The 24629-nt window shown below is 46.3% G+C and overlaps 2 protein-coding genes across 4 annotated transcripts in view; one reads left to right on the forward strand and one right to left on the reverse strand.

Moving 5' to 3' along the window:
• The window catches only part of MAGI3 (membrane associated guanylate kinase, WW and PDZ domain containing 3), a 51172-nt gene extending 38358 nt beyond the window's left edge, over positions 1 to 12814 (forward strand). For 2 of the 3 annotated variants that reach the window (XM_048925735.1, XM_048925736.1), the window contains exons 15-21: positions 863 to 1048; positions 1734 to 1919; positions 5087 to 5189; positions 5291 to 5423; positions 5903 to 6046; positions 7907 to 8045; positions 9724 to 12814. In XM_048925735.1, the coding sequence (XP_048781692.1) occupies positions 863 to 1048; positions 1734 to 1919; positions 5087 to 5189; positions 5291 to 5423; positions 5903 to 6046; positions 7907 to 8045; positions 9724 to 10778 (1946 nt within the window). In that variant the 3' untranslated portion in view covers positions 10779 to 12814. Of the gene's footprint in view, positions 1 to 862; positions 1049 to 1733; positions 1920 to 5086; positions 5190 to 5290; positions 5424 to 5902; positions 6047 to 7906; positions 8046 to 9172; positions 9263 to 9723 lie in introns of all 3 variants that reach the window. The other variant, XM_048925737.1, reaches the window with a different exon arrangement.
• Positions 12815 to 12915: 101 nt separating this feature from the next.
• On the reverse strand, positions 12916 to 24617 carry PHTF1 (putative homeodomain transcription factor 1). Its single transcript, XM_048925749.1, has 18 exons — positions 24495 to 24617; positions 24373 to 24429; positions 24223 to 24292; positions 23843 to 24001; positions 22299 to 22458; positions 21411 to 21536; positions 20536 to 20695; positions 19381 to 19554; positions 19225 to 19302; positions 18437 to 18646; positions 17940 to 18068; positions 17353 to 17625; positions 16765 to 16896; positions 16557 to 16643; positions 15741 to 15896; positions 15250 to 15345; positions 14453 to 14578; positions 12916 to 14231 (listed from the first exon to the last, which is right to left on the reverse strand). The coding sequence occupies exons 1-18, from the start codon at positions 24537 to 24539 to the stop codon at positions 14211 to 14213; spliced, it is 2259 nt and encodes a 752-aa protein (XP_048781706.1). The 5' UTR covers positions 24540 to 24617; the 3' UTR covers positions 12916 to 14210.
• Between the last annotated feature and the right edge of the window lie 12 nt (positions 24618 to 24629).

Here is a 24629-nt window from a genome sequence, read left to right on the forward strand (position 1 = left end):
AGCAGTGGTGTTTTCTTCATCCCTTTTCCAAATGCTCGTTAGAGCAGACATTAGTGCTATGTCAATTGAGTAATAGCACAACTCATGTTTGTACTGCATGCTGTATTCTGACGACCGTTGACATCTATGTGCAATGAAGATGAGTGTGTTCAGAGCAGAGATGATTCAGTGCAGCATCTTGTGATTCTGCACTTTGGGATCGGTGTCCAGATCTGCAGTGTACAGAAGGTGTTCATCCTTGACTCATTGCTGCTTGATCATGTGAATGACAGAGCTGGAAAGGAGCTCAGGAATCCTGAGGTGGTGCCCTGTTCTGATCAGCGCTCAGTGCTGCTTCTGCAGTGCTCTGCTCACCCATTAATTCTGAGTGTGCACTACTAAAAGGAAAAAGTATTTTAAAACCAAGTCTCAGAGTTGTTCCTCGTTTAAGATAGCAATAATTCTCTTTTGTAGCTGGATCTGTGCTGTAGATCATGTACATGTAGCTTGCAGAAAAACCGTGATGTATTCAGCCACAAAAAAAAGGCATCCCATCATTCTGACAAAGTTTTGTTGTGCACGCTGCCAAGTCTGTTCTGCTTTGGGGAATCAGGCTGCAGTGCTTAGCATATTTGTGCAATCAGGCTGCAGTGCCTTGCGTATTCGTGCACACCTGTGTAGGGCTCTGGGCCTCTGTCTGCTTCATCCAGTATCTGATTTCTGTTTTCTGTAAATCACATTGTTTATTAGCTTGCTACTTACGTTCCCAGGCAGGCAGTGTTTCCACTTGCTGGAACTGATAGTGAGATACACAGCTTTGTTGTATTTACCTGATAGAGCAGTGGCATTGTTTTTGCCTTACTTGTTGTCTGTTATTTTTAAGGAGAAAAACAAGCAGAGGAGGAGGATTCGCAGGCTGTTGTGATGCAGAACAGCTCTCCCCGCCTGAATCGGGCAGAGTTTGCAACCCAGCAGTCCCCAGAGGTCTATGATGTCTGCCTGCAGCGGAAGGAGAATGAAGGATTTGGCTTTGTCATTCTCACCTCCAAAAACAAACCTCCTCCTGGCGGTGAGTGCTGTAATCTGGTGGTTTGGTCACTGCCTGGCCTGACTGGTGCTGGAGTTTCTGCTGTGCAGAAGTTCTCTATGCCACAGCTTTATGTGAACCCACTGTGTTGTTCTGAAGCTGAGATATTCTAAAACAAGCAATCAGCAATTGAGTCTGCAACCCTGCAGTGCTTTTCTCTTCACAGTTGGCTCTTAGGTTTATGTAATACTTTAAAAGTAGTCTATTAAGGGAAGAGTAATTAAAATTTAAACTCATGGTAAATGCTAGAAGGCATCAATGTCTGTTGCTTCACAGTAACTTCTGCATGGGCTCATTAAAACTGTCCTTGATGGCTTTTTAATCTTGGGTGGCTGCTGACTGCGTGTTTCAGCTTTGCTGGCGTGGTTCTGAAAAGTCAGCTGATAATCCTGACACGTGCATGACGTTCCTCACCTCCCTGACCCCTCAAAAAAGCTCGCTGGGGAGAGCAGTGCTGGGATAACAGCTGTACAGCAGCCCCTTGCTCTGCACTCACTCTGCTGGGTGAGGCCTCCTTTGTCCTCCACCGGTTTTTCACTGCACTGCCAGCGTTCAGAGCAGGAACGACTCTGGGCTGATCTGGGAGCTCTGGCTCTGCTCAGTGCTCGTCTCACAGGAATATTAACCGTGCTCTGGAAAAGCTGGTGGGCCTGTTCTGACTCCGCAGTGATTCCCCACAAGATCGGGCGCGTGATAGACGGGAGCCCAGCAGATCAGTGCGGGAAGCTGAAGGTGGGAGACCGCATCTCAGCAGTGAACGGGCAGTCCATCGTGGAGCTCTCCCACGACAGCATCGTGCAGCTGATCAAGGATGCCGGCCACGTGGTGACTCTGACCGTCGTTGCTGAGGAAGGTGAGGGTGCGCGGCCTGCTGAGGTGGACGTGGCTGCTACGTGTGCCACATCTGTTGTCTGTAGCTTCCGAGGTCAGTTCGCTTGCGAGGGAGTGTTTTAGGGTGTCTGGGAAGGAGATCCATTTCTTCCAGAAGAACTGAATGCGGGTTGAGGTGGTTATGTTGGAAAATGAGATAGAACAAATAACAACGTGATTTGTGGTGAGGCAGATTCTCATGGTTTCTCATGTGAGAGGGAGACTGCTGGCAGTGTGTCCTGTCCAGACCCTGTGTTCTTCCACTGAAGAGAAGCTGTCCCTCCTGGGGGGCTGCCAGGCTGCAGGACTGCGCTGGGAGGGAAAATGTGCTGCCCAGATCCTTTCCACTTAGGCACTCTGAGTCTGTTCTGCCTGCCGTGTTGAAATACTCACATCAAGTAGTGCTGCATCCATAGGGTGCAATAGAAAACACCCTGAAATAGCCCCATTCCTGCTGGCTTCCCAGGCTGCTAGCAAATTCTTCACACACAAATGTATCATCTCAGCAGCAAGATGAATCTTCGTGGCTGCAAAGTCCCATCCCATAGCCCATATTCTTAATGGAAGCTCTCATGCAGTATTGCATGCAGTATGGTATTGTTCCTGCACAGTCAGTTCACTATCAATACATAAAATCCAATCATTGGGAGAGAAAAGCTGTGTACCAATCCTGCTTACTGCTGCATTTTTCTGGTTTGCTCCTTGTGGGTTTAATGAAACTTGCTATCATTATTTTGCCAGAAAGTTGGCTTTCCTGGTCCTTTAAATAATAAATACCTAAAGCCAGAATGTAAATAAAGAACATTCTCCAACTGAATATTCTCTAATTTCACATTCATTGCAAATATTTAACATGTTATCTAATGCAGAAATTCTAATGCAGAATTTCAGAGGCTTCATTTCCCTTCTTGTTAATTCTTGAAGCAGAGAGACTTGTACAAATTGTTGTTCTTCTATTAAGATTTTCATTTCCACCAAATCTAATTCATTGCAGTTTGAAGGCACGTACCTCAACGCAGCTGTGCAGGGCAGTGTTTGTAATGCAAGTGAAGTTTGAGTTGGCTGCATCAGATCTGCTTCTCTTGGCCTCTCAGTCAACTCTGCCTTCAGAGTGGACTTTCTGAACATAACCTTTTTGTCCCTTATTTATGCATGACCTCACCTGGATGCTGTATAAGAATGGAGCTTTTCCTCTTTGCTCAATTACAGATTTGGAGATAAAATAAGACTGAGAAGACGGGTCAGAAAACGTGAACTTAGAGGAGCTGAAGCTGTCAGGTTTCAGGTGTAAGGAGTTTCTAGCAGTGAAAGAGAAGCAGAAGCTGCTCCTCAGAAATGGGAATAAATCCCTGTTCTAAAATTCTCACTCATGTAGTTGGAGAATTGCAGGTAGCTCACAGCAGAATTCCTTTGTAAATTAGTTGAAGCTTCAGTCATTTCCCACTATTGGGGTGCCTGAGCTTTGCAGGGATTGTTCACAAAGCAAAGGACAAAGACAACATGCAGCTGCAAAGAGAAAAGCACCCATTTTGCCAGAGGCTGTTCAGCATCACAAAACAGAAGCCCCTGGTAGAGCTTAATGTTCCTCAGTGCATCATCTTTACTGCTGTCCTCTGAGACTGGCAATGAAAATATTACCATGTACCACTTCTCTCTCCCTCCTGGCTTTCACAGATGTGTGGTCTTTGCTTTTTACATGGATAAACGAATTGCACTTCATGCTCCAGAAGACATTCTTTAACATTTTTCACAAAAGCAGGAGCCTGTCAGCTTCTGTCATGTATTAGCAAGAAGCACAAGAGGGAGCGCAGAAAAAGGGCTGGAGAATTTGTACAAACAGATGGCATTGCTCTTGCCTGTGCTTCTAAATTAAAATCCTGAGTATAAACCAGGAGTAAAAGTTGACATTTTGTCTCTAGAGAAAAGCCTCTTTAAGGCACGTCACAGCAATAACACCAAGCAGTCCTGCCAACGACTTCTGGGTCCAGCATCACTGAGAAATTCAGCCTAATAATACACATCATGCCTTCCTTTCCTGAAAAATGCTTGGGTGCTTCGTATATTTTGCTGGGATTTGGGTTGGTTTGTTTTTAGCTCAGAAATGCAGTAAGGTGCACCTCACAGAGCTTTGGAGCAGCTGCAGTTTGGCTGTCTGGGATTTTTTTAAACATGATGAGGAAAAGGAGTTGATTAGTTTATAATTTAGTATAGAAGTTCATCTTGGGCCACAACTTGCCATTTAAGGTTCTAGCTAGGAGGCAGCTTTTTACATAGGCTATGGTTCATTGCTCTTTTAAGTGACACAGACATTCTGTGTTCTGAAACATGTTTTTTTTCATTTACTGCAAATCACTGCTCGTTATGGAAGAGAAAATAATCTTACATTATTTTAAAGGATTTGTTATGAATGTGTCCTTACACTTCAGTTTTTACTTAGCTTCTGGAGAAGGCAAAACACTCACATCCTTGTTGATGCACAGCAGTGATCCAGAGCGTTCCATGACCTGTCCTCTGCACCTGGAAGGAGTTGTCACTTTGCCTCTATAATTAAGGATTACATTAATCATAACCATCCCTCTGGATCTCCATTCTCCTCCTACCTTTAAAAAGGGAAATGTTCTCAAATGTCCCTTATTCCTCATTGCTTACAAATAGTGTTAGATTGAATATCTGAACCAGCCTTATAGACGTGATTGGCTGTAATGCCTTCTGGCCTTTATCAACTTGCAGACAATCTAAAAGCAGTCTGTGTCTGCTTCAGTAAAAATCACTTTTTTTTTTTTCTGGAAAAAGCAAAGTAAGAATGAAATTCTTTCATGATTTATTCTGTGGAACCAATGGCAGTTCATTGGATTACAGCACTCAAGATAGCAAAATCCTCTTCACTTTGTAAGTGTTGTGAGCTCAGCTCAGTGTGAGATGCTCTGCAAGTGGAATTGCTCCGAGCAGCACATGGCCTGTTACACAAATTGCCTTCCTGCTCATCCTCTGAAAGCTGCAATTGTCCTTCCCAAAATTTCAGTGCCAAAGTGACCACCTTGTCCCAGGCAGCAGACTCAGTGCTCCTGGTCGCTGTGGGCTCTTGATGTGTGTGCCTAGCTTTACATCGAGGACTTCTCTCTGACTGCTGGTTTTGTTTGCATTTATTAGAACACCGTGGTCCTCCATCAGGAACAAACTCTGCCAAGCAGAGCCCAGCTCCTCAGCACCGACCTCTGGGAGCAGCACAGAGCAGTGCTTCCAGCACAGACAGGTACAGAGCCTTGGGCTTGGGAAAAGGAACTGAGCACAACCAGACAAGCTTGGAATCGCTAAAAGTGAGGGTAACATTGGCTTCCTTTTGCCTCTCTGTAGGGGAGCTACAGAAGGTGAAGCTGGAAAAGAAGTTTCAAATAGTTACAGGCTTTCATGGCCTGAGCACAAGCACTTGGCACAACCTGAGGCTGGCGGCGCTTCAGGTGTTGGCAGCCGTCATTCGCAGGCGCAGGTGAGCAGGCAGAGCCGTGCAGAATACATGCTGGGTCATCAGGATGCTACAGTGAAGTTGTCACAGAGTATTCAAAATCAGAATAACAAAGCATTTCCTTGTCTGACGTGAGTAGAAATGTTGCTTATGAAAAATGCACTTCAGCATTTCACGGGGTGTTTTTGCTAATTACTCGTATTCATCTGCTTATCATAACTGAAAAAACAAAATCCTTAAGAAGGCTTCTTCTGACCCCCTGGAAAAGTTTCTTGAATAAATGTTATGGCTGTCTAAAACTGAGAAGGAAAAATATTATTTATGCGTAGACTTAGAAGGAAACCTTTACACCTAATTGTACATGAGTTGTGATTAATGCAGTTTAATTTGTGCTGCGCGCATCTCAAGGTGAAGAAGCGCATGAAATGTTTTCCTAGAGAAGCGAAGATACAAACCTGCCTGCAGGTCCTCAGCTCTCCATTCTGCTCTCACTTTTTGCACAGAATTCTGGCTGTTTTCCAGTAGAATTGGAAAGAGGCCCTCGTGGCTTTGGGTTCAGTCTTCGAGGAGGAAAGGAATACAACATGGGTTTATTCATCCTTCGGCTTGCTGAAGATGGACCAGCTGTCAAAGATGGGAGAGTACATGTGAGTTTGTCTTCTCTCATCCATTTGTTAGCACAGAAGTTGTCCTGTTGACAAACTGCAGCAGCCTGCAGTGGTAACAGACAGCTTCATTCCATGAGTTCAGGATGCCAGCAGGCAGAGCAGCATCTGGGCAGCTGCCCTTTCAGCTCTTAGTGTGCAGTGTTAGCAAATGCTGTGGTGCTGGGCTTTTGAAGGGGGAAATAAACGGAAAAACTTGGGCCATTTAGAATGAATCATCTGTCTGTCCATGTGCTTGAGTTGTAGTAACATAAATGTTCCAGGGTTATGTAGGATACTTGGGAAGCGCAGACAAGAAATTGCACAGGGGAGCAGAAAACTGAAGGAAGGCTCATCAAGTCAGTGAATTCATAAAGAATTGTTGTGTGTATATTGTGCTATTGTGGTTCTGTGTGGCGTTTGAAGATAAAGGGCTATTTCTTTCCAAAGATTAATAAGCTAATTCTTATGTCTTTATAAGTAATTCACTCCCAAATACTGTAGTAAGAATCCTGAATAGTGATAAATGTCCTCAAACATGCACAGATCTCTAAATTCCAGCCTCATTCACCTGTACAGCCTCCTGTTGCTGTGGTTGGAGAGTCCAGCAGCAGCAATCAGGCTCTGTTTTCAGACGTGCTCTGACTGTGCTCCGCTTCACACAGATCATCTGTGCCACAGCATGGCTGGGTGGGATGGAGGGAATGGCACAGCAAGGCAGGGCTGGAAAAAGAACCATTTCCCACATTCACATCATCACCTTCATTCATTTCAGTGTGACATGAGGTGAATTGTGCTACGTGCAGCACTGCTCCGTGTTGTGGCAGCATGCAGGGTCACAGCCCAGCTCTGTGAGTGCTTCTGTTGCCCAGTTGTGATTGTGGCTGCTGAGGGTCGGTGCAGTTGTGCCCCTCTGCAGGTCGGGCACTGGGAGGAGTGGTTCAGAGCCACAACCCAGGGTGAAAATGTTCTGTTTCCCTGTCACTCACTTCGTCCCTCCCCAGCTGTGAAATGCTGTCATTCTGCTGGCTGCACTCTGAAACAAAGAAGAGGAATTTCTCACCCAGTTAATGGCAGCTGAGCATGATGCAAGGCACGTAGCACGGTGCAGAGCGTCCTGTCCTGTCAGATGAGAAACCAGCTGGTGACCTTCTTTGGCACGGGCAATTTGTTTAACAAAGCCCAGGCAGTCTCTTTAAGCTGCCAAATGCGGGCACTGGTGACATCCATTGGCTGAGCTGCGAATTGCAAAACAGGTTTCATGACGCTGAAGAGGTTCTGTTTGAGTCCCCTTCTGTCGGTTTGCAAACTCTGCATGCATTGCAGGTAGCTGCCCAGTGCCCAAGTGTCATTGGCCTCAGAGACCTTACTGCTGATAACTACGTAATGCTGAGCTCTCCTACTTGGAAAAACAAATCCATTCCTTTCTATGACATTTGCTCTGCACTCTTTATGAAGCATAGAGAAATGAGTGTTGTTACAGAGTGGGCAGATGCACATTGCCAGGTTCATTGGTAAGCTACGTGGTTTATCAGTAAGCTCCTCTTTAGGGTGATCTGGAATGAAAATCTGCAGAGGAACGTGGAAGTGCTGTCTTGGATGGAATTTGTGTTTATAGTAAGCTGAGAGCTTCTGTTGAGCTTGCTCAGTAGATGTGCATGAAGAACTCTGAACCACCACGATGCTGTACTGGACCAAATTGCCTGGCGCTCCTGGGATGCTGGTGTTTATTGCTGGGTGGATTTAACACAAGAGGAAACACGGACACATCTGGCTCTGTGTTTTTGTTTGTTTCTAAACAAAAGCTTATTTTACAGCGGCTGCAATTCATAAAAACTAACCTGGCTGCTATTTTCTTATCAGGTCGGTGACCAAATAGTTGAAATTAATGGAGAACCCACCCAGGGAATCACTCACACACGAGCCATTGAGCTGATTCAGGCTGGAGGGAACAAAGTTCTGCTGCTGCTGAGACCAGGGACCGGCTTGATACCAGACCACAGTACGTCAGTGCAGTGCAGTGTCATCTTGTGGCAGTGGGGTGCAGTCTGTTTAATAAAGATACCTCGTGCTTGGCCACTGAAATCACTACCAGTTCATTCTAAACTGATGATTTTGAGTCTGATTTAGGATATAAACTAAAATTATGGGTCAGAAAGATTAGGCCCTACCAGTATTTTAAAGCAAAGCACGCTCTGTGTTCTGCTTTGAGTACGTTTTAATTCTTCAACTCTTGATGCTGACACCAGGAACTCTGCTGGTAAATTTCCTAAATTGTAAGCTCACTTGTTCTGATGCAGAGCTTTTCAGTAATGGTAACTAACCATGACTTCAGCCTTCCAAAGTTTTAAAACCCACAGCCTGAGCTACCCAATAGTTTGCTGTGTGCAGTCACTTACAGGCAGCAACTGGCGTCTGCTCTAGGCATAAAATCTGCTCAGAAGTTTCTTCGTTTCTTTCCACCAGAGAGCTCAAAGATGATTCTTAACATCTTAATGTTCCAAATTGAACGTCACGGTGAAATCAGAGTGCATTTGTGCATGGCACAAACAGCCCATCTGTGAACTACGAGATCTGCTCTGTGCCATCCTGCTCGATTTCTGTCTGGCTCAGTTTGTGTTTCACACTGAATTACTTTGTCGTTAATGGTGAAAGTGGAGCAGAGTCCTCTGTGTTCAGATGAGCTTCTGTTGGTTCTCTTTAAAATCAGCATTTAAAGTTGGTTTCAAAGAAGAGAGGAGCCATTGTGAGGTCACCTCCAGCTCTCTCCTTACGACCAGCCATTTGTGCTTGGTATCATTTCAGCAGTGATAAATAGTGTTTATTGTGCACCAAGAGGACAGCACAGCAGCTATCTGGAACCACTCCTGGCCCTCTTGTTCATAGAAGTTTCCTAAATCTGACCCAGAATCATAGAAATGGCAGAAGGGATCTCCAGAGGCCATCTGGTCCAGCTCTCTGCCAACAGCAGGGCCTGAGATAAGGTCAAGCTACGTAGATAAGATCAGCAGCTGTAAGGTTTTGCTGCCTCTCGTCCTGCTGTTAATCATACATTTCTGATTGAGATCTTGCTTGCTGTACTCTGTGATTTTGGTATGTAGTTCTGGGCTTTTTCTCTTCCTCCTTCAGGTTTGGCTCCTTCCAGTTTGTGTCCCTACGTGAAACCTGAGCAGCATTAAGGGCTTTCAGTGCTTTTCTTGGGTTTTCCTTAAAGACTTGGTAAATCTGCATGTCTTGTGTTTCATCTCTTTCTATTATTAAAGTGCAAAGCTATGAATAACCTTCACTTCTCGTTGTTTTCAGTTTTCTTTTAGAAAAAAAGTTTCAGTTCATTTGATTTTCCTTTAACAATGTAGGTCAGGAACTAATTGTGCAATTTGGCTGCACTGGCTCTAAAATGTGCTGATCTGAGACCACGTCAGTCCTGCAGAGATCACGCCAGCATTCTGAGCAGAAGCTTCTTCCCAAATCATTTCCTTATGATTGCTGTAGGCTGTAGAACAGTGAAATAGGAAGCGCTGACTAAATAAGACTTTAAATTAAGGCACTACGTGATCTTTGTAAAGTGGAAGATTTCACATAACAGCCTGGTACCCCAATAGTGTGAATGCTTATAGAATGTTTAGTGATCTTGTTTCTTCGCTCATGACTTAGTGAAATCTCTCCCTGTTCACTTCCAGGTGATTGGGATAGTTACAGTCCATCTTTGTCAAATGTAATATATGAAGAACAGTCACCGTTATCCTCATCTTCACATTCTGCTTCCCCATCTGAAGTGTGTAATTTACCAGTACCAGGAGAAGCTTTAAGGAAAGTTCAGCTGTCTGAGAAACTGGAACAAGCAAAGAACACTGTGCCTGAAAAGATAAGCACTTTAACTGAAAGCCAGTTTGAGATGAAGCCTCCGTCTTCTCCCCAGAGAACAAAGAAGAGATGGGATCTTCCCTCCAGTACTGGGTTTGAAGTCACAAAAGGTACTTTGGAATTAGGGACCAGAAGAGACAGATCTGCGAGCCCAGAAACGTTCGGGGCAGCCGAAGGACAGCATCTCAAAGGATTGCACAGTCCTAGAAAGAGTGATGCTGATAAAACCCACAGCAATCTCCCACGTAAACCCACAGGAACAGGAATGAACAGAAAGCAGTTTTCCAGTGGAGATCAAGGCATGTCTGCCAGCCCTCAGAAGCACCTCAGTAAGGGATGCGCGGAAGTGGGAGGCAGGCGGCAGGAGCATCACGACAGAAGTGCTGATGATAAGATGACTGCTGAGCAGCTGAGAGGTGGAAATGGTAAAACAGGAGTATTGAGGAAAGACAGCAAGCAGAAGGTTTCTGGAAAGAAGGAATTGTGGTTTTCAGAGAGAAAATACGCGACGCTGGACGAGGGCAGATTTCCATTCAGTGACTCCAGGAGAAACAGAGCTGAAGATGGAAAAACAAGGAAGTCAAACTCGGGAGAACCAGGCTCCAGCAGATTCAAAACTTCAAGTCTTTCTGATATTCCGCTGCTCTCCGTGGAGAAACTGAGAAGGCTGGAAGCACAGGAGACCCAAGTTCTGAACAGCCAACGTGGAGACGGACACATGGAGCTGCCTGATGAAACCAAAGATGATGGAATTCCCAAATCTGAAAGCAGTTCTCCAGTCAGGAAAACACCAATAACTCCGGGACCTTGGAGGGTTCCAAGCACGTGCAAAGTCACCAAAACTGTGTGTGAGGCTGAGAAACGGGTCTGACCAATGCTTTTTTGTATTAGAACGAATGACTCACGTTTCTAATAACGATCATTCAGAAGCGTTGTTTCTTTTCACAAAGTTGTTGTACTTTTCCAAAACTGGTCTGAGGCCGGAAAGCATTTGATTGGTTCTGAAATGATCCAAGCTGCATGAAGGGCCGTTCGGATCGCTGCCATGAGCTGCCCTGCGCTGCTGCCCCTCGTCCTTTCGAAGGCGGTGTTCTGCTGCTCTCAACGTTGCACTGCTGTGGCTTCCTCAGCTCGTATCGTGAGTTTCTGAACAAAATTATTTAATGCCTCTATTGCCAATGTGATCACGACTCACTTCTTGTTCTTGTGCCAAGTAATCTACTGTATCCAGTCAGTCTGATTCTTTTGTGTATTCCAGTCACGGAAAAGTCCAGGTTTTGTTGGAAATGGGTGTTTTCTCCAGAGCATGTTGCATGTTTACATAAGGAGATGCTCATCTTCCTCCTGGTTCAGTGAGGAAGGAGATGGGTGAGTCGGTTCTATCGATTCCAGAGCAGCACTGAGCCACTGATGCTGTTCAATTGAGCTTTTTCGTAAAGTTTTTATACCTGATATAAAACCATGTAGATAAAAATTATATTTGACATAATCGATGTTTTGTAATTTTGCTTTTTATGAACACAACAAAATTGCTTTCTTCTCTCAATTCGTGAGGATGCTTACAGTAACTGCTGGCAAACATCAGTCCAGGAAGAGAAAGTCCTGGTTCCTGTTGAATAGCATCGTTCCTTTGCTTCACCTGTGGCACCACGTCCTCCTTGGATTGTCAACACAAACATGGAGTCTGTGTTTGTTTTCAGCCTCATTCTGGTGCTGTACACTGAAAAGTCTCATCTTTTATTATTTATTGCTGCTTGATAATTGGATTTGCTCTCCCTCTGTAGAGCTCAGAATTGATCCATAGGACAGAACCAACCACATTAACTTCTTACATGAAGTTCCTGCCTGTGTATATGAGAAGTCTCCTGTATTTTATTTTAAATGTGTGATCTGAGAGTGCTGAATATTAGGAAATATGGGGTGCACGAGTCCCAATTTCTGTTCTTTGGGCTGTAGTGCAGATTTTGAAGTCCTGCTGGGGAATGTTACAAGCAGAACCCACTGCCACCTCAGGTCTATAGCTGTAAGTCAGCAGAATGCATAAACCCACGTGGTTTATATCTGTGACTGTTGTGGTAATTAAGGTGGCAGGTCTTTAATTAGTGCAGAAGAGAAGGTGGTAAAAGCTCATCAGCCCGGTGTGCAGGAGGAAAAAGAGGTGCAGAAGGTCAAGCATTTCTTACATTAAAATACAAACAAGTGATTTGCTATTTGGAATTGAAGATTTGTTTTGGCTTTGATACGCGTAATGGTTTTGTGCACCTAATGAAGCACGGTGAATCAGGCCTGATGAAAGAGTTCTTTCCAAGTACAGATGCCCAAACAGCTTTCAGAAGAAACACTTTGAAGCAGGCTTTAAAGCAGACCTGAACTGTGCTCTGCTGCTTCACGTTGGGCGACCCATCGATTTGCTGTGCAGCATCACATCGCCAACGCTCCGCGCTCGGGAGCACGACTGTGAAACTATTTAATACTTTGCAGTTAGCCTATGTAGATATTAACTGTGTACTCTAAACAAGAGAATCTGGTTTGTGTTGAGCTGTATGGACTTGCCCTAACCACCGAGTGCAGTAACAAATCCAGAAGTGTAGTGCAGAGATGAATTAGCACCGCTGAAATGAATTCCCTGACAACTACCCCCATCTTTTTCTATCTGTCAGTGTGACCTGATTTGGTGTCTGACCTGTGTGTGCTTTCTCCTCCCATAGAACTTGTATCTCTACTTACTGTATCGGATGACTTAGCAACGTGGCCTTGGGATGCTAAGCAATGTATGGATGTACTGGGTGTAAATGTTTATATATTGTACAGCACCTTTATACATACTTCTGAGGTTCTGACTAGAGAGAGACCTGTAAATCGCTCATTATTTTTTATATAGATATTAAAAAGAAACTCTAGTTCATGGCCTGCTGGTTCTGCACTGTATGCAGTATTCCTTATTGCTGTCCAGTGGTGTAATGCTTCACCCACAAACACGACACTCTTCTGGAAAACAAATGCAGTTTATTATTGCAAGTTTCCTTGGCTTCCTGCTCAGAGATAACAAATGTTCAACAAAGGTGATAAAGTCATGAAGCCACGTGGAAACAGCTGCTGATGAAGGAATAGTTGTACTGTAGGTTTATTTGTACATTTCAATATATAAAGTTGTCATTTTCTTTTCCATCTTTCAACCTTTCCTTGTACAGAAAATAGCTATAAACAGTTTACTACCAAAATTCCTTATGCCACCTCGCTCCTTACGTGACAGAATGAAGGCAGGATTTAGCTTTTCTTCATTGCCAATACAGCAGTCAGCAAAACTTAAGGAAAGTGCACGTTTAGCAGATGTCTTTACAGCTTTTCTTTCCTTCCTGTGCCATTTCTAAACACAGATCTGTTTTTAAGAGAGGAAGTCTTTCTCAGTCATCTTCCACTGCCGTGGTTTCCACAACAGGAACTCTTCCTTAAGTATCCCAGTGTAAGGCACTGTTGCAGTGCAGAGCTGCAGCGGCTTCTCGGAACACCAGATGCAGCTGTCGTGGGAGGAACTTACAGCAGGATGCCCTGGACATGGCACACCATTACCTGCCCACTGATTAAACACTGAGGTGTCAGAGGGAACAACCATAGCAAAGTGATTTTTAGCTGTTTTACCTGTATTTGCGTTGTAAGGTTGTTCAAACCTAAGTTTAACTCTCAGCGTCGGCTCAGCGCTCGCCCCATGCAGGCTGCTGTCACTGCATCCCACAGCAGCAGCCAACAGTACAGTGAAAGGCTGAGAAAAGTGCTCTTCAGCAAGGTCACATGAATGCCTTATCAGTATCATCTGAGCAGAGCTCTGAAGGCAGATACACAAAGCCCAGTCGAGCTCCAGCGCTCTCTGAAAATGATGCCAACACCACCAGGAGGATTAATTGGTTGTTATTGCACAGGACTGATTTTTAGAGAAACAAGGCACCTGCAGCAACCACCTGTGTCACTCCAGTACAAGCTCTAGCATGGCTTTTGTAGCAATTGATGCTCCACAGTCTGCATGCAGTTCCTGCTGTCTTCAGTGCAAACTACTACCGGTGTTTGGCTCAATTTATTCTGTTTCACATGTGCATGCCATGGGATGACTTCATAAATTGCACCAATTTATTCTGTGTGTAACAGAACAGTAAAGCAGAGGGACAACTTTCAGTGCATACCTTGAGGCTCTGTTAAGAAACTGCAGTGACAGAGCTCTGTAGTGTGAGAGCAGCCCTGCTTTGTGTCCAAGCCCTCGGTCTCTGCTCTGTCCTTCTGCTGGAGAGGGCTGTGCTGATGGTCAGTCAGTTCATGGTTTAATTTTCCATAACTGAAAAGAGATTCTGAGAATAAGCACTGATCTAAAAGTAGGACTGCAATGCTTCTCATCTACAAGGAAGGCTCATCCATCACCCATCCTGCACTGAACTGCACCTTACTGAACTGTAAGGTGTGCATTCCCTCTGGAGGGGATTAAGAGTGGCACAAAAGCATCATCCCACCCTCCCCTCCCTCCAGGATGTTTCTTCTCCATAGGGGAATTACACTTACTCTAATATTGAATCCCAGCAGATCACTTATAACACCCGAGACAGCAGAGAGTATGACAACACGTGTTATGTTGTAGATCAGTGGGTTCATGGTCAGCCCATACAGCCTGAATGGTGTGTCCAGTTCCTGTCATGGAAGAAAAAGGCAAAAGAACAAAAAACAAATCCCACAGCAGAGTCATTGTCTGCCCTTTAACTTAATGCTGGCTCTCTGGCACACTCTAACTGTGCACTGCTTCTGTATCACAAGTGTACATACAGAAATTCTATGCATTCCAAGCCTCTCTGCTCAAAGATGTTTTCTAACAGCCATCCAGAATCTGAAAAGTCCCCTTTTTATACTGGCTGTGTGGCAAAAACTTAATGCAACAGACTGTAGAATCATTATAGAACTATTAAACACATTACATGTGGCTTTTTTATATTGGCTTTGAGACTGTACTCCTTTTCCAAATGCCTGCTCTCCCACTGCCAAGAAAAAGCTTCCACACTGGAGCTGCTGAAGGAAAAGGAGATTCAATTTAATGAGGCACTCTGTGCTCATCATTCCAGCCTGTCCTTTCACTCACGTGAATCACAGTAAGCCCCTGTTAATTGTTTGTGGCACAATTAGCTACGCCAGTTTGTGTGACTGGATCTAATTCCACTGCTATCAAAGCACAGAGAAAAAACCCTTTGTAAAAACTGATTGATCCAATCAAAAGACAGTAGAAATGGGGAGAGCAAAACCCACAGTCGCTGCCTCCACTGCCTGCATGAAGTTGAGCAATCTTCTGTTTTTAGGGAGATGCACTTTACCTTTAGCAGCTTTGTAGACAGTTTCAAAACGTTGTTAACTAGAGACAGCTGCTCTTTCTTGTTGGGTTTCTTCTCCATCTTTAGATACAAGTTTATCTGTGACAGACATTGCAGACTGGATGTTAACATTCCAGCATTATTTCCCAACCAGTTTCTGTCTGAGGGCAGTTACAGTAATTGCTGCCATTTGTTGTCACTCCTAAAGCAGTGATACATCTACAGATGGCTTCAGCACTCATACATCGTTCTTCTCCTGTTTAACATGGCTGATGTGTTAACCCAAAGCCAGAAATAATTCAGAATTTGAATCTAAATGTTTCCCCCCTTGTCCCTCCCTTGCTGAGCTGCATTACTTCATTACAGTGCAGCACAAATGGTGTTTCTGGATTTTAAAATTTGATTTTGGTATTTATGAACCTGGTTTGAAAAGCAGTAGTTAAATCCAAACAAAAAAGTATAAAGCCAAAAGAAGAAGGAGGAAATGGAGGTACCTGCTCAGTAAGCAAGATGGAAATATTACTGTATTTCTTGTTGGTTTCGGAGCCCAGGGATGCGAGGCGCAGCAAAAAGAGAAGAAGTGCTGCCTCCCAGATTAAGAACTCCCAGTTGTAAGCTGCGTTCAGAAATGTTTTGTGACCCTTCAGGACCTGTTTTGGGAAGAATTAAAATCAGTCAGTCCCAACAAATATACAAAACCTGGCCTGTACAACTCTTAGAACAGCTGTCCGTGTTCTATAGCAACACTTTTGTCCTTGAAGCATCATTCATTCATGCAGGTTACAGTACAAAGCCTTGTTCATAACCCCTAGAATTTGTTCATTTTCTTTCTGATGAGAAAAAGTGTTAAGCTGCAAGTTTTTCCTCTTTCCTCCCTTTATCCAATTAGCTGGTAGGTAAATGTCTTTCCCTTCACATGTGCTTGTTATGCTGGCAGTGTTAAAGCACTCATTCTGCCTTTCCTAGGAGTACATGCACACCTCAGGTCTATTTGAGCAGGGATGGGATTGGCATTCCTTCCTCCAGTGGCTGTGGCTTGCAGAAGCAATCCCAGCAGTGTCTGCTCTCACGTACTGACAGCAGATCTTACTGCTCCCACCACTGCACCACCAGAACCTTCCTAAATACAGTAATGCATCTCTTGTTAAAGCAAGCAATGCACAGCTCTAAGACTGTTTGCTGTGACAGAAGGTGTAGAGAAGGACTAAAAGGTGTTACAAACAGTTACTGAGCTGTTCTTCAATAACAGGCTGAGGAGGCTGCTGCACTCAGCACTTAAATAAAACACCCTGAGAACATTTGAGTCTTACCTGGGCACAGCATATGAAAGCAATTGAAAGAGCCAGTAAGAAGATGGACGACACGACGACATCCACAGAGCGCTGCGGGCCTCGCCTCTGCAGAGCAAAGACAGCAGTGGCTGTGAGGGTTGGATCCAGGCTGCAGGGGTGCACAGCCAGAACCTTTGCTTATGCTGACTGTAATAACAGGCTGCTCCCATCCTGGGTCAGAACTCACCTTGAGATAGGAACGAAGAGATAACCAGATCTTTATGTTTTCTACCTTCTTGAGTCTGAAGTGAGGAATTTCGTATTTCCTGGCTTTCCGAGCCGATGTGATGTGACTGAAAAGCTTGGCAAACAAAAACCTCTGCAGATTACAAACAAAAAACACACAAACATAAGTGAGTCTAAAAAAGAAATAGCATTGCTTGGGACTGTTTAGTGGTAATGGGCAGAAGAGCTCAGCTTTTGGCAACCTGGGAAGGCCCAACTGCAGGGCCTCGTAGTGCAGCCCCACAGGTGCCATTCCTGTGCAGAGGCAGAGCTGCTGCTGCTGTGCAGAAGGAGCCACAAAGCTCTTGCTGTACCAATAAATGACACAGTGCTTTCTAGCATGCAGCACTTAGAACCAGTTTGACTGCAATGCAGCCTGCTATCTAATTCTCCTCCTCAGAACAACAGCTAAGTGGGCTTCTTCCTAAATAGGAAGCATACTGGCTTATAGCTGATTAATACAGGTCTAACCAGACTCATCTACTTAAGCTGGTAAAATTCCTGCTCCAGGGCTCGTGAGGCATTTTAGCTTTGATGCATTTAAACATACCTGTTTGTATGTTCTCTCAGCAACGCACATCATAAAGAAAAACATCCAGGTCAAGCAAAGCCGTTCAAGGAAGTTGATTGTAGACAAAACAACAGCAGGGATGCTAGCAGGCGCTCCACAGAAGATGTGCAAAAGCTCCTTCAGAGAAATGGAGCACAACTGCTCCATGTTATCAGTGTGAAAGAGTCTGTAGAGGAATGGCAGGAACGCTAATCCGATGGTGATGACATTTCCCAACATCTGATACCCCACTCCCTGCTGGTAGGCATTAACCTGGCAAGCAGGAGGAAAAAGTCACTGTCAGTTGGGCTGTTTGGTGCTGTGGCTGCGTTCAATCAAGCACTCAGTTCCCCCTCCCCTCCAAGGACACAGCCTAAAACAATTCCACCCAAACTAAACAAAACAGACTCAACAGTCTTCAACAAGACCTGCTAAATTTTTGTTTGTGCAATTCTTGTGTACATTTGGGACAGTTACAGTTGCAGCTGGGGGAGGAGCTGGTTTTATACTGCACACAGTATTTGCAGGTGTAGCTGCTTACAGTTTGGGTTGTTTTCAGAGATTGCAATGCTTTACAGCCCTCTTACTCTGCTCATGATGATCCCACTGATCTCCAGCACAGACATGTCCACCTTCTTACAGTCATTCCCTTCCCAGATCAGCGCGCTCACTTTTGCAGATTCTGGACTTGTATTCTGTAGCCACAGCAAATGGTTCTATAAAAGAGAAAAGAATGGGCATACAATGCATTTCTGCCCCTCTACTAAATAATACCTTTTCCTATAAAGTATTTCGATTGAAAGGAGATTCCAAATTTGTCTTTGTGATTAGCAGTGGTTTCAATAACATTGGGAGAGTCGTTCATGGATTCTGTTTACATCGTTCCACTCTTCTGTGATGAGCACAGCTGTCAGAATGGGCTCATCCAGCAGCAGGCTCCATGCTTACATTACACCCCCAGCATTCAGCTGCATCGTCTGTTTTATTTGGGCAGGATGTTGGGAAGGGAGGGAGCTGCACGAACTGAAGAAAAAAATCAAGATCTTTCACAGCGTTCTCATTTGCAGCACACGAATCAACAAACCTGCTGAAAAACATCTTCCTTCGGGTCCCTCCTGCTGCCTTTCATGCTCTCCTCCTCGCTGTCACTGGTGCAGGACGAGCGGCACTCTGGCCCATGCAGCAGATCATCCCAAAGCATGTCTTCTGTCTCAGAGTCGTGCCGTGTGCTCTCGGAGTCTCTCCTGGTCACACTGCAGCTCCGGGAGCCCACATTCATGCATGACCTCGAGTCCTTTGAAATCAAATAAAACTTACACAGATCAGCCCCAGTTTGCAGACCAACCCCACAGCAATCAGTGAAATGAGCTTCTGTGGGGCAGCTGGGAACCGACAGCCCCCGACACAGACTGAGGTGGGAGCCCTTAAAGGCAGTGTTAGCAGCAGTTTCTGTGCACAGTATTTCTACGTGGGAAGTCCCACGGATGGCGTTGGTTCTCCACCTCCATTCTCAACATCTCAAAATAAACATTGACTCATTCATTCTAATGCAAAGGTTTTCTGGCTTCATTTCAAAAAAACAGAAATGTTGAGCATGAAGGCCACAATCCAGCACTGCCTCCCAAAACACGTCTTTAAGATGTGCAGTTAGAAGCAGCTTGGACCATGCTGTGCTGCCAATGCAGGGATTTTCTGTTAAACAGACCAGAATGCTCACAATTGTGAACAAAGTCCACAAAGCTGCAAATGGGCAGGGACAGAGGTCACACATTCATGAAAATGATGAAGCACTGTCATTGAACAATAAACCATTCTGATGGGGGAGACACACCTGGGATCAGCAAAGAGTGTCTCTTGAACTTAGGACCATACCTGATTATATAATGTGGATTCCAATTCAGATTCCGCAACGCTGTCAGAATCTCTGACACCTCTGAGGGCTTGCTTGACCTGCCAAAAACAGGAAAAATAGACCATGATCCATAGCAGAAAATTGTGTGGAAAACAACAGCAGTTCAACATGAGTACCTGTGAGACAGCCTGGTTCAGAGAAACAGGACGCTGCTTTTTCTTCTCTTCGTAGCTGTTGTCACTGGAAGCCCCTTCTACATGCTGCCATAACAAGATCCTTTCTGCCACTGCTTCAGCATCTTCCTCGCTTGAAAGCTCATCAGACACACCATCTCTGTTGGTGCAATCATCCTAGAAATACAGCAGTCAAAACAGGACAAAAGCACCAACAAACAAGCTGCATCAAACCAAAGGTTCCAGGTTAGTGCTGCTACTGGACACAGTAACCTAATCACTGCCAAAGCCTGCAGGAAGCGTCCACAGAACACACAGAAACAGAACCCAGCACAGCATCACAGAGGCATGAATTTCAACTCAGTGCCCCCAGCCCTGCCCTGCCATAGGGATAATGAGAGCAAAGCTTGTGTTGGAGTTGGGGCAGGGACAGCAGCAGGGCAGAGAGGCAGAGAGAGCTCTTACAGCAACCTCAAGCCCAGAAACAAATGTGTCCACAAAAAACTCTCCAGAGCAGAGCTGTAACCATGAGATGTCTGTGTACAGCCAGCTGTTCCTCTCCAAATGCACAAAGGAGCTGGGATGGCACAGAACTGCGGTGTTGTGCACACACTGATGATCTTCATATGAGAGTTAGCACCTCATCAAGAGGAGCCTCAAAAGTGACTCCACAGAGCTCTCCCTGTCAGAGCTTTAAGTGGGGATCACAGCCCCTTAAATCAGTCCACTCTTTCTTTTCCTACCTCCAACCCCCAAGGGTTGCCATGCAAACGTTTTACAGAAATCACAGATTTAGTAGTTACTAGAAAAGCTACTTCTTTTTAATCATTATTCCTTAACCGAGCAGCTATTGGTCACAAGTTTCTGTAACTAAATCAGGACTTTGGTAAAAAAGAAGTTTTCCACTGTGTGTGTTTCACTCCTTGATTATTGTAACAGACAGAGGAAAAGGTGCTTACAGGGAAGGATTAGCACCATGGCAACAGTTCAGTCCAGAGGTAGAAAGGTTTTTTTAGGTTTCCTACACGCAAGCAGAGTTGTAAAGAAAGAGAGCAGCATGGATTAGAACCATCCTTACACTTAATATCAACAGACCTTTGGGTACACACAGAATACACTGAGATTTGCCACTTCAAATGGATCTTTTGGGGATGGTACCTGATGGCTCTTCTCCACATCAGAAAGTTTATGTTTCTCTTTGAAGTGCAGCAGCCTGTGCTCAGCCCTGGCATGTCTGTGCCTGACGCCATTATTCACAGTGCTCACACCGTGTTCTGTCTCAGTTCCTTTCTCAGCCACCAACTTTGTGGTTTTGACCCTGGATGAGGAAATAAAAGCACATCTCTGCATCAGAGAAAAGCTTTTAGGAAAATCACAGGATGGCCTGGGGTGAAAAGGACCTCAGTGCTCATCCAGTTCCAACCCCCTGCTGTGTGCAGGTCACCAACCAGCAGCCCAGGCTGCCCAGAGCCCCATCCAGCCTGGCCTTGAATGCCTGCAGGGATGGGGCATCCACAGCCTCCTTGGGCAACCTGTGCCAGTGCCTCACCACCCTCTGGGTGAAAAACTTCCTCCTAATATCCAACCTAAACCTCCTCTATCTCAGTTTAAAACCATTCCCCTTGTCTTATCACTATCCACTCACGTAAACAGCCGTTCCCCCTCCTGTTTATAGGCTCCCTTCAAGTACTGGAAGGCCACAATGAGGTTTCCCTGGAGCTTCTCTTCTCCAAGCTAAACAAGCCCAGTTTACCTTTCCTCACAGGAGAGCTGCTGCAGCTCTCTGATCATCTTAGTGGCCCTCCTCTGGACCCGATCTAAGAGCTCCATGTCCTTCCTAACATCAAGGTCTCTCACGAAGGGCATTTGCTATGGGAATGCAGGGCTGCCTCCTGCTGGCAGCTCTCCATGGCCTGATTCTGGCAGAGCTCAGTGACATCAGTGACAGTATGACTGCATCTTCATTTTCCAACCATCACACAAACCTCACACGGTGTGGTTACAAGCACACAAAGCCGCGGCAGATCGCTCACCTCCTCCGGAAGAGAATGCCAAACAAACTGGTGAGCGTGGATGCGGATTCTGCCTGCTGTTCTGTGCTGGCTCTGTCAGGAGGAGACCAACTGTTCCCATCAACACCCACAGATTTGCGTAATTTCCTGATTAGAAAGAATAAAAGAATTTGTATCACAGCGTAGTGGTGGGTCTGTGCTCAAAGATCTCCCACAGGAGCTATTTTACAGGAGCCGTGCTGACAGAAGGCGTGTTTCTAAATAGAATAACTTGCACTGACAGAAGTTACATATGCATTCATAGGACGTCAGTACCGTCAGGAAGGGAACTGAAAAGCATCCAGCAGGCAAAATCTAGATTGTTTTTTCCATAAGAAATCTAACGGAGGCAGAAATCTAACCACATCCCTCTTTCTGTGCTCCTAAACATTCCATCAGCATTTGCACTGAGACATCTAACAGTTAAATACCTCACAGCTGACCTGTAACATCTCCTGCAGGAGCAAAGACAACTGCCAACAGTGACTGCACTGCAGCCATATCCTTCACTTATTAGCCCTGTCTCAATACACCAGCAATTGGGGGCAGTTAGCACCAAAGCAGGACACCAACCTTTATGCAGAATCCTGCGGATGCTTTTTTATACAGAACACCCTCCTGTAGCCAAGGATAAAACCTCTTAAAGTCCCACCTTAGGAAGAGAAGGGCCAACTGCTCACTGAAGCAGACCTACCCCAGCCTGGGATCCTTATTGCTTTCGTGTTCATTATGAGGAGACACAAGACAGAACACACTCATTCTCACGTTTATGGGTAAATGCTATTTACATCCAGACAGAAGACATTTACCCACTAACTTCAATTCACCCTATGCTCCGATCCCAACAAATAAACCCATTACCTCTCTCACCTCCTCCTCCTGCTGAGGCCGTTGTTTCCTGATGTTCTGTTCATCTGGGTGGACACGATTTGGCAGTGAACAGTTCCCATCAGTAACATAAGGCACATCGGTCCCATGACTTCACTTGCATTCACAACAGGCACCACGAAATACAATATAACAGCTATGACTGAAAAGGAGAAAAACTCATCAAATGCAGAAATTAGCAGCGTGGCCTCATTTCTGGTTATTTTTCACTCTGCTTTCTAACTTCAGCCAAAATGAGTGTCACACATCTCGTTAGGCCTTGCTCATTCTACAAAGCAGCCTTCTCAAAACAGGAAGAGAAAGCACAAAGAAAGAGATTGAAAATACATCTGAAATGAATGTGGGTGCCCTGAAATGTGTCCCATGAAGGACCAACTCATCACTTCTGGTAGATGAGGTTCCACATCTGTTCAGAACAGCACAGTGACACAACATGGGTTGACACGAGAAGTCTGAGCTGCAAATCTCTGCACTGTATCAGAAGGGCTCCTGAACACTTCTTCAATGGTGGCGAACAGAAATGCAACCAGGGGACAAACACTGGACAAAGTATCGAACAGAGAGGGGTGCCTTGGTACAACATGAGCAAAATTCAAAGCTCTGCTCATCTCGGTGATCACTGCCTCCCAGTGCCCTTCTGCATGTGGTACTGAAGTGCCATCACAGCTCACACTGACTGCAATGCTGGAGAAAGTCCTTGGGAGCAGCCCTGCAGAGAAGGACCTGGGGGTCCTGATGGAGGAAAAACTGAACATGAGCCAGCAGTGTGTGATTACAGCTTGGAAAGCAAATGGGATCCTGGGCTCCATCAGCAGAGGGGTGGCCAGCAGGGACAGGGAGGTGATCGTCCCCCTCTGCTCTGCTCTTGTGAGGCCCCACCTGCAGTGCTGTGTCCAGGTCTGGAGCCCCCAGTACAAGGAAGACAGGGAGCTGTTGGAGAGGGTCCAGAGGAGCCACAGAGATGATCAGGGGGCTGCAGCACCTCCCCAAAAAGACAGGCTGAGGGAGCTGGGCTTGTTCAGCCTGGAGAAAAGAAGGCTGCGGGGTGACCTCAATGCAGCCTGCAGTACCTAAAGGGAGCCTACAAACAGGAGGGGAGTCAGCTCTTGGAAAGGGGAGATAACAGCAGGACAAGGGGAAATGGTTTGAAGTTGAGGGAGGGAAGATTGAGGTTGGATGTCAGGGGAAGCTCTTTACTATAAGAGCAGTGAGGTGCAGGAACAGCTGCCCAGAGAGGCTGTGGATGCCCCGTGCATCCCTGGAGGTGTTCAAGGCCAGGTTGGATGGGGCCCTGGGCAGGTATGAAATGGGGAGGGTTGGTGGCCCTGCGTGTGGCAGGGGGTTGGAGCTTCGTGATCCTTGAGGTCCCTTCCAACCCTGGCCATTCTGTGATTCTGGGAAGGATGGCAGGCAGGGGCTGAGCACGGCGCAGACAAAGGGATTTCAGGCAGCATCCTTAGCCTTTCCACTGCAGCCTATGAAAGCACAGGACATTGCTATAGGAAAAAAGAGCTGCAGCTGCTTACCTTGCATAACGTAGAGCACCAGGAGCCACGTGAAAATGCGCTGGGACGTAACCTGGATCCACCACTGACTGAACAGCGGGAAGAACACAACCCTCACGATTCCCTTCCGAGTCAACGAAGTCCAGGGGATCTCGGGCTTCGCTTTGGCAAACGTAGAACCTCAAAGCAGACACAAGCCGCTCCGTGCCGGCGAACCGCAACGACTCCCCTGCGGGCCGCCTCCCCTCCGGCCGAAGCCAACCGCCGCAGCCCCGAGGCGCCGCTCCGCTCCGCGCCGCCCCGCCCGCCCTTATCGCGCCCAGCTCCCGCCGTGCCGCCCCGCCCGCGCTCCCTGTGGGGCCGCCCCGTTCACAGCGTCTCCCCCCAGCCCCCCCCCGCACCTCGGATCAGATCCACGTCGATCAGATCGGCCTGGATTCGCCCTTTCCTTTTCGGCTTGCTCTTGAAGCCCTGCGAAGCCGGGAACAAAAGGGCCGTGAGCCGCGCGGGCCGCAGCGCAGCGCCGGGAGGGCGGGGGGGGGAAACGTTACCTTCATCTCCGTCTGCTCGATCGCCTTCTCCCATATCTGCTGATCGTAGGCCCCGACCTGAAGGGGGAGGAGGCTGAGCGCTCGGCCGGGCCCTGGCCCGCCCCGCCCCGCGGCGCCCTCACCTTCTTCTGGTACCAGGAGATCGCGTCCCGCTCGCGGGCGGCCATGCGGCTCCGGCCCCTCAGCGCGGCCCGCCTCAGCCCGGCTCGGTTCCGCCCAGCCCAACCCGCTCCCCCCGGAGCCGCAGTTACCGCCCG

This window comes from Lagopus muta, chromosome 24, assembly GCF_023343835.1.
Source record: "Lagopus muta isolate bLagMut1 chromosome 24, bLagMut1 primary, whole genome shotgun sequence".
Classification (NCBI taxonomy): domain Eukaryota; kingdom Metazoa; phylum Chordata; class Aves; order Galliformes; family Phasianidae; genus Lagopus; species Lagopus muta.

Coding starts and splice junctions, on each gene's coding strand:
- PHTF1 (XM_048925749.1), bottom strand. CDS start 24,539: ATGGCCGCCCGCGAGCGGGACGCGATCTCCTGGTACCAGAAGAAG. Junction 21,537..22,298: donor GGCCTCAGCAGGAGGAGGAG/GTGAGAGAGGTA, acceptor CTTTCTAATCAG/GAAATTACGCAAATCTGTGG. Junction 20,696..21,410: donor GGCATTCTCTTCCGGAGGAG/GTGAGCGATCTG, acceptor TTCCTCATCCAG/GGTCAAAACCACAAAGTTGG.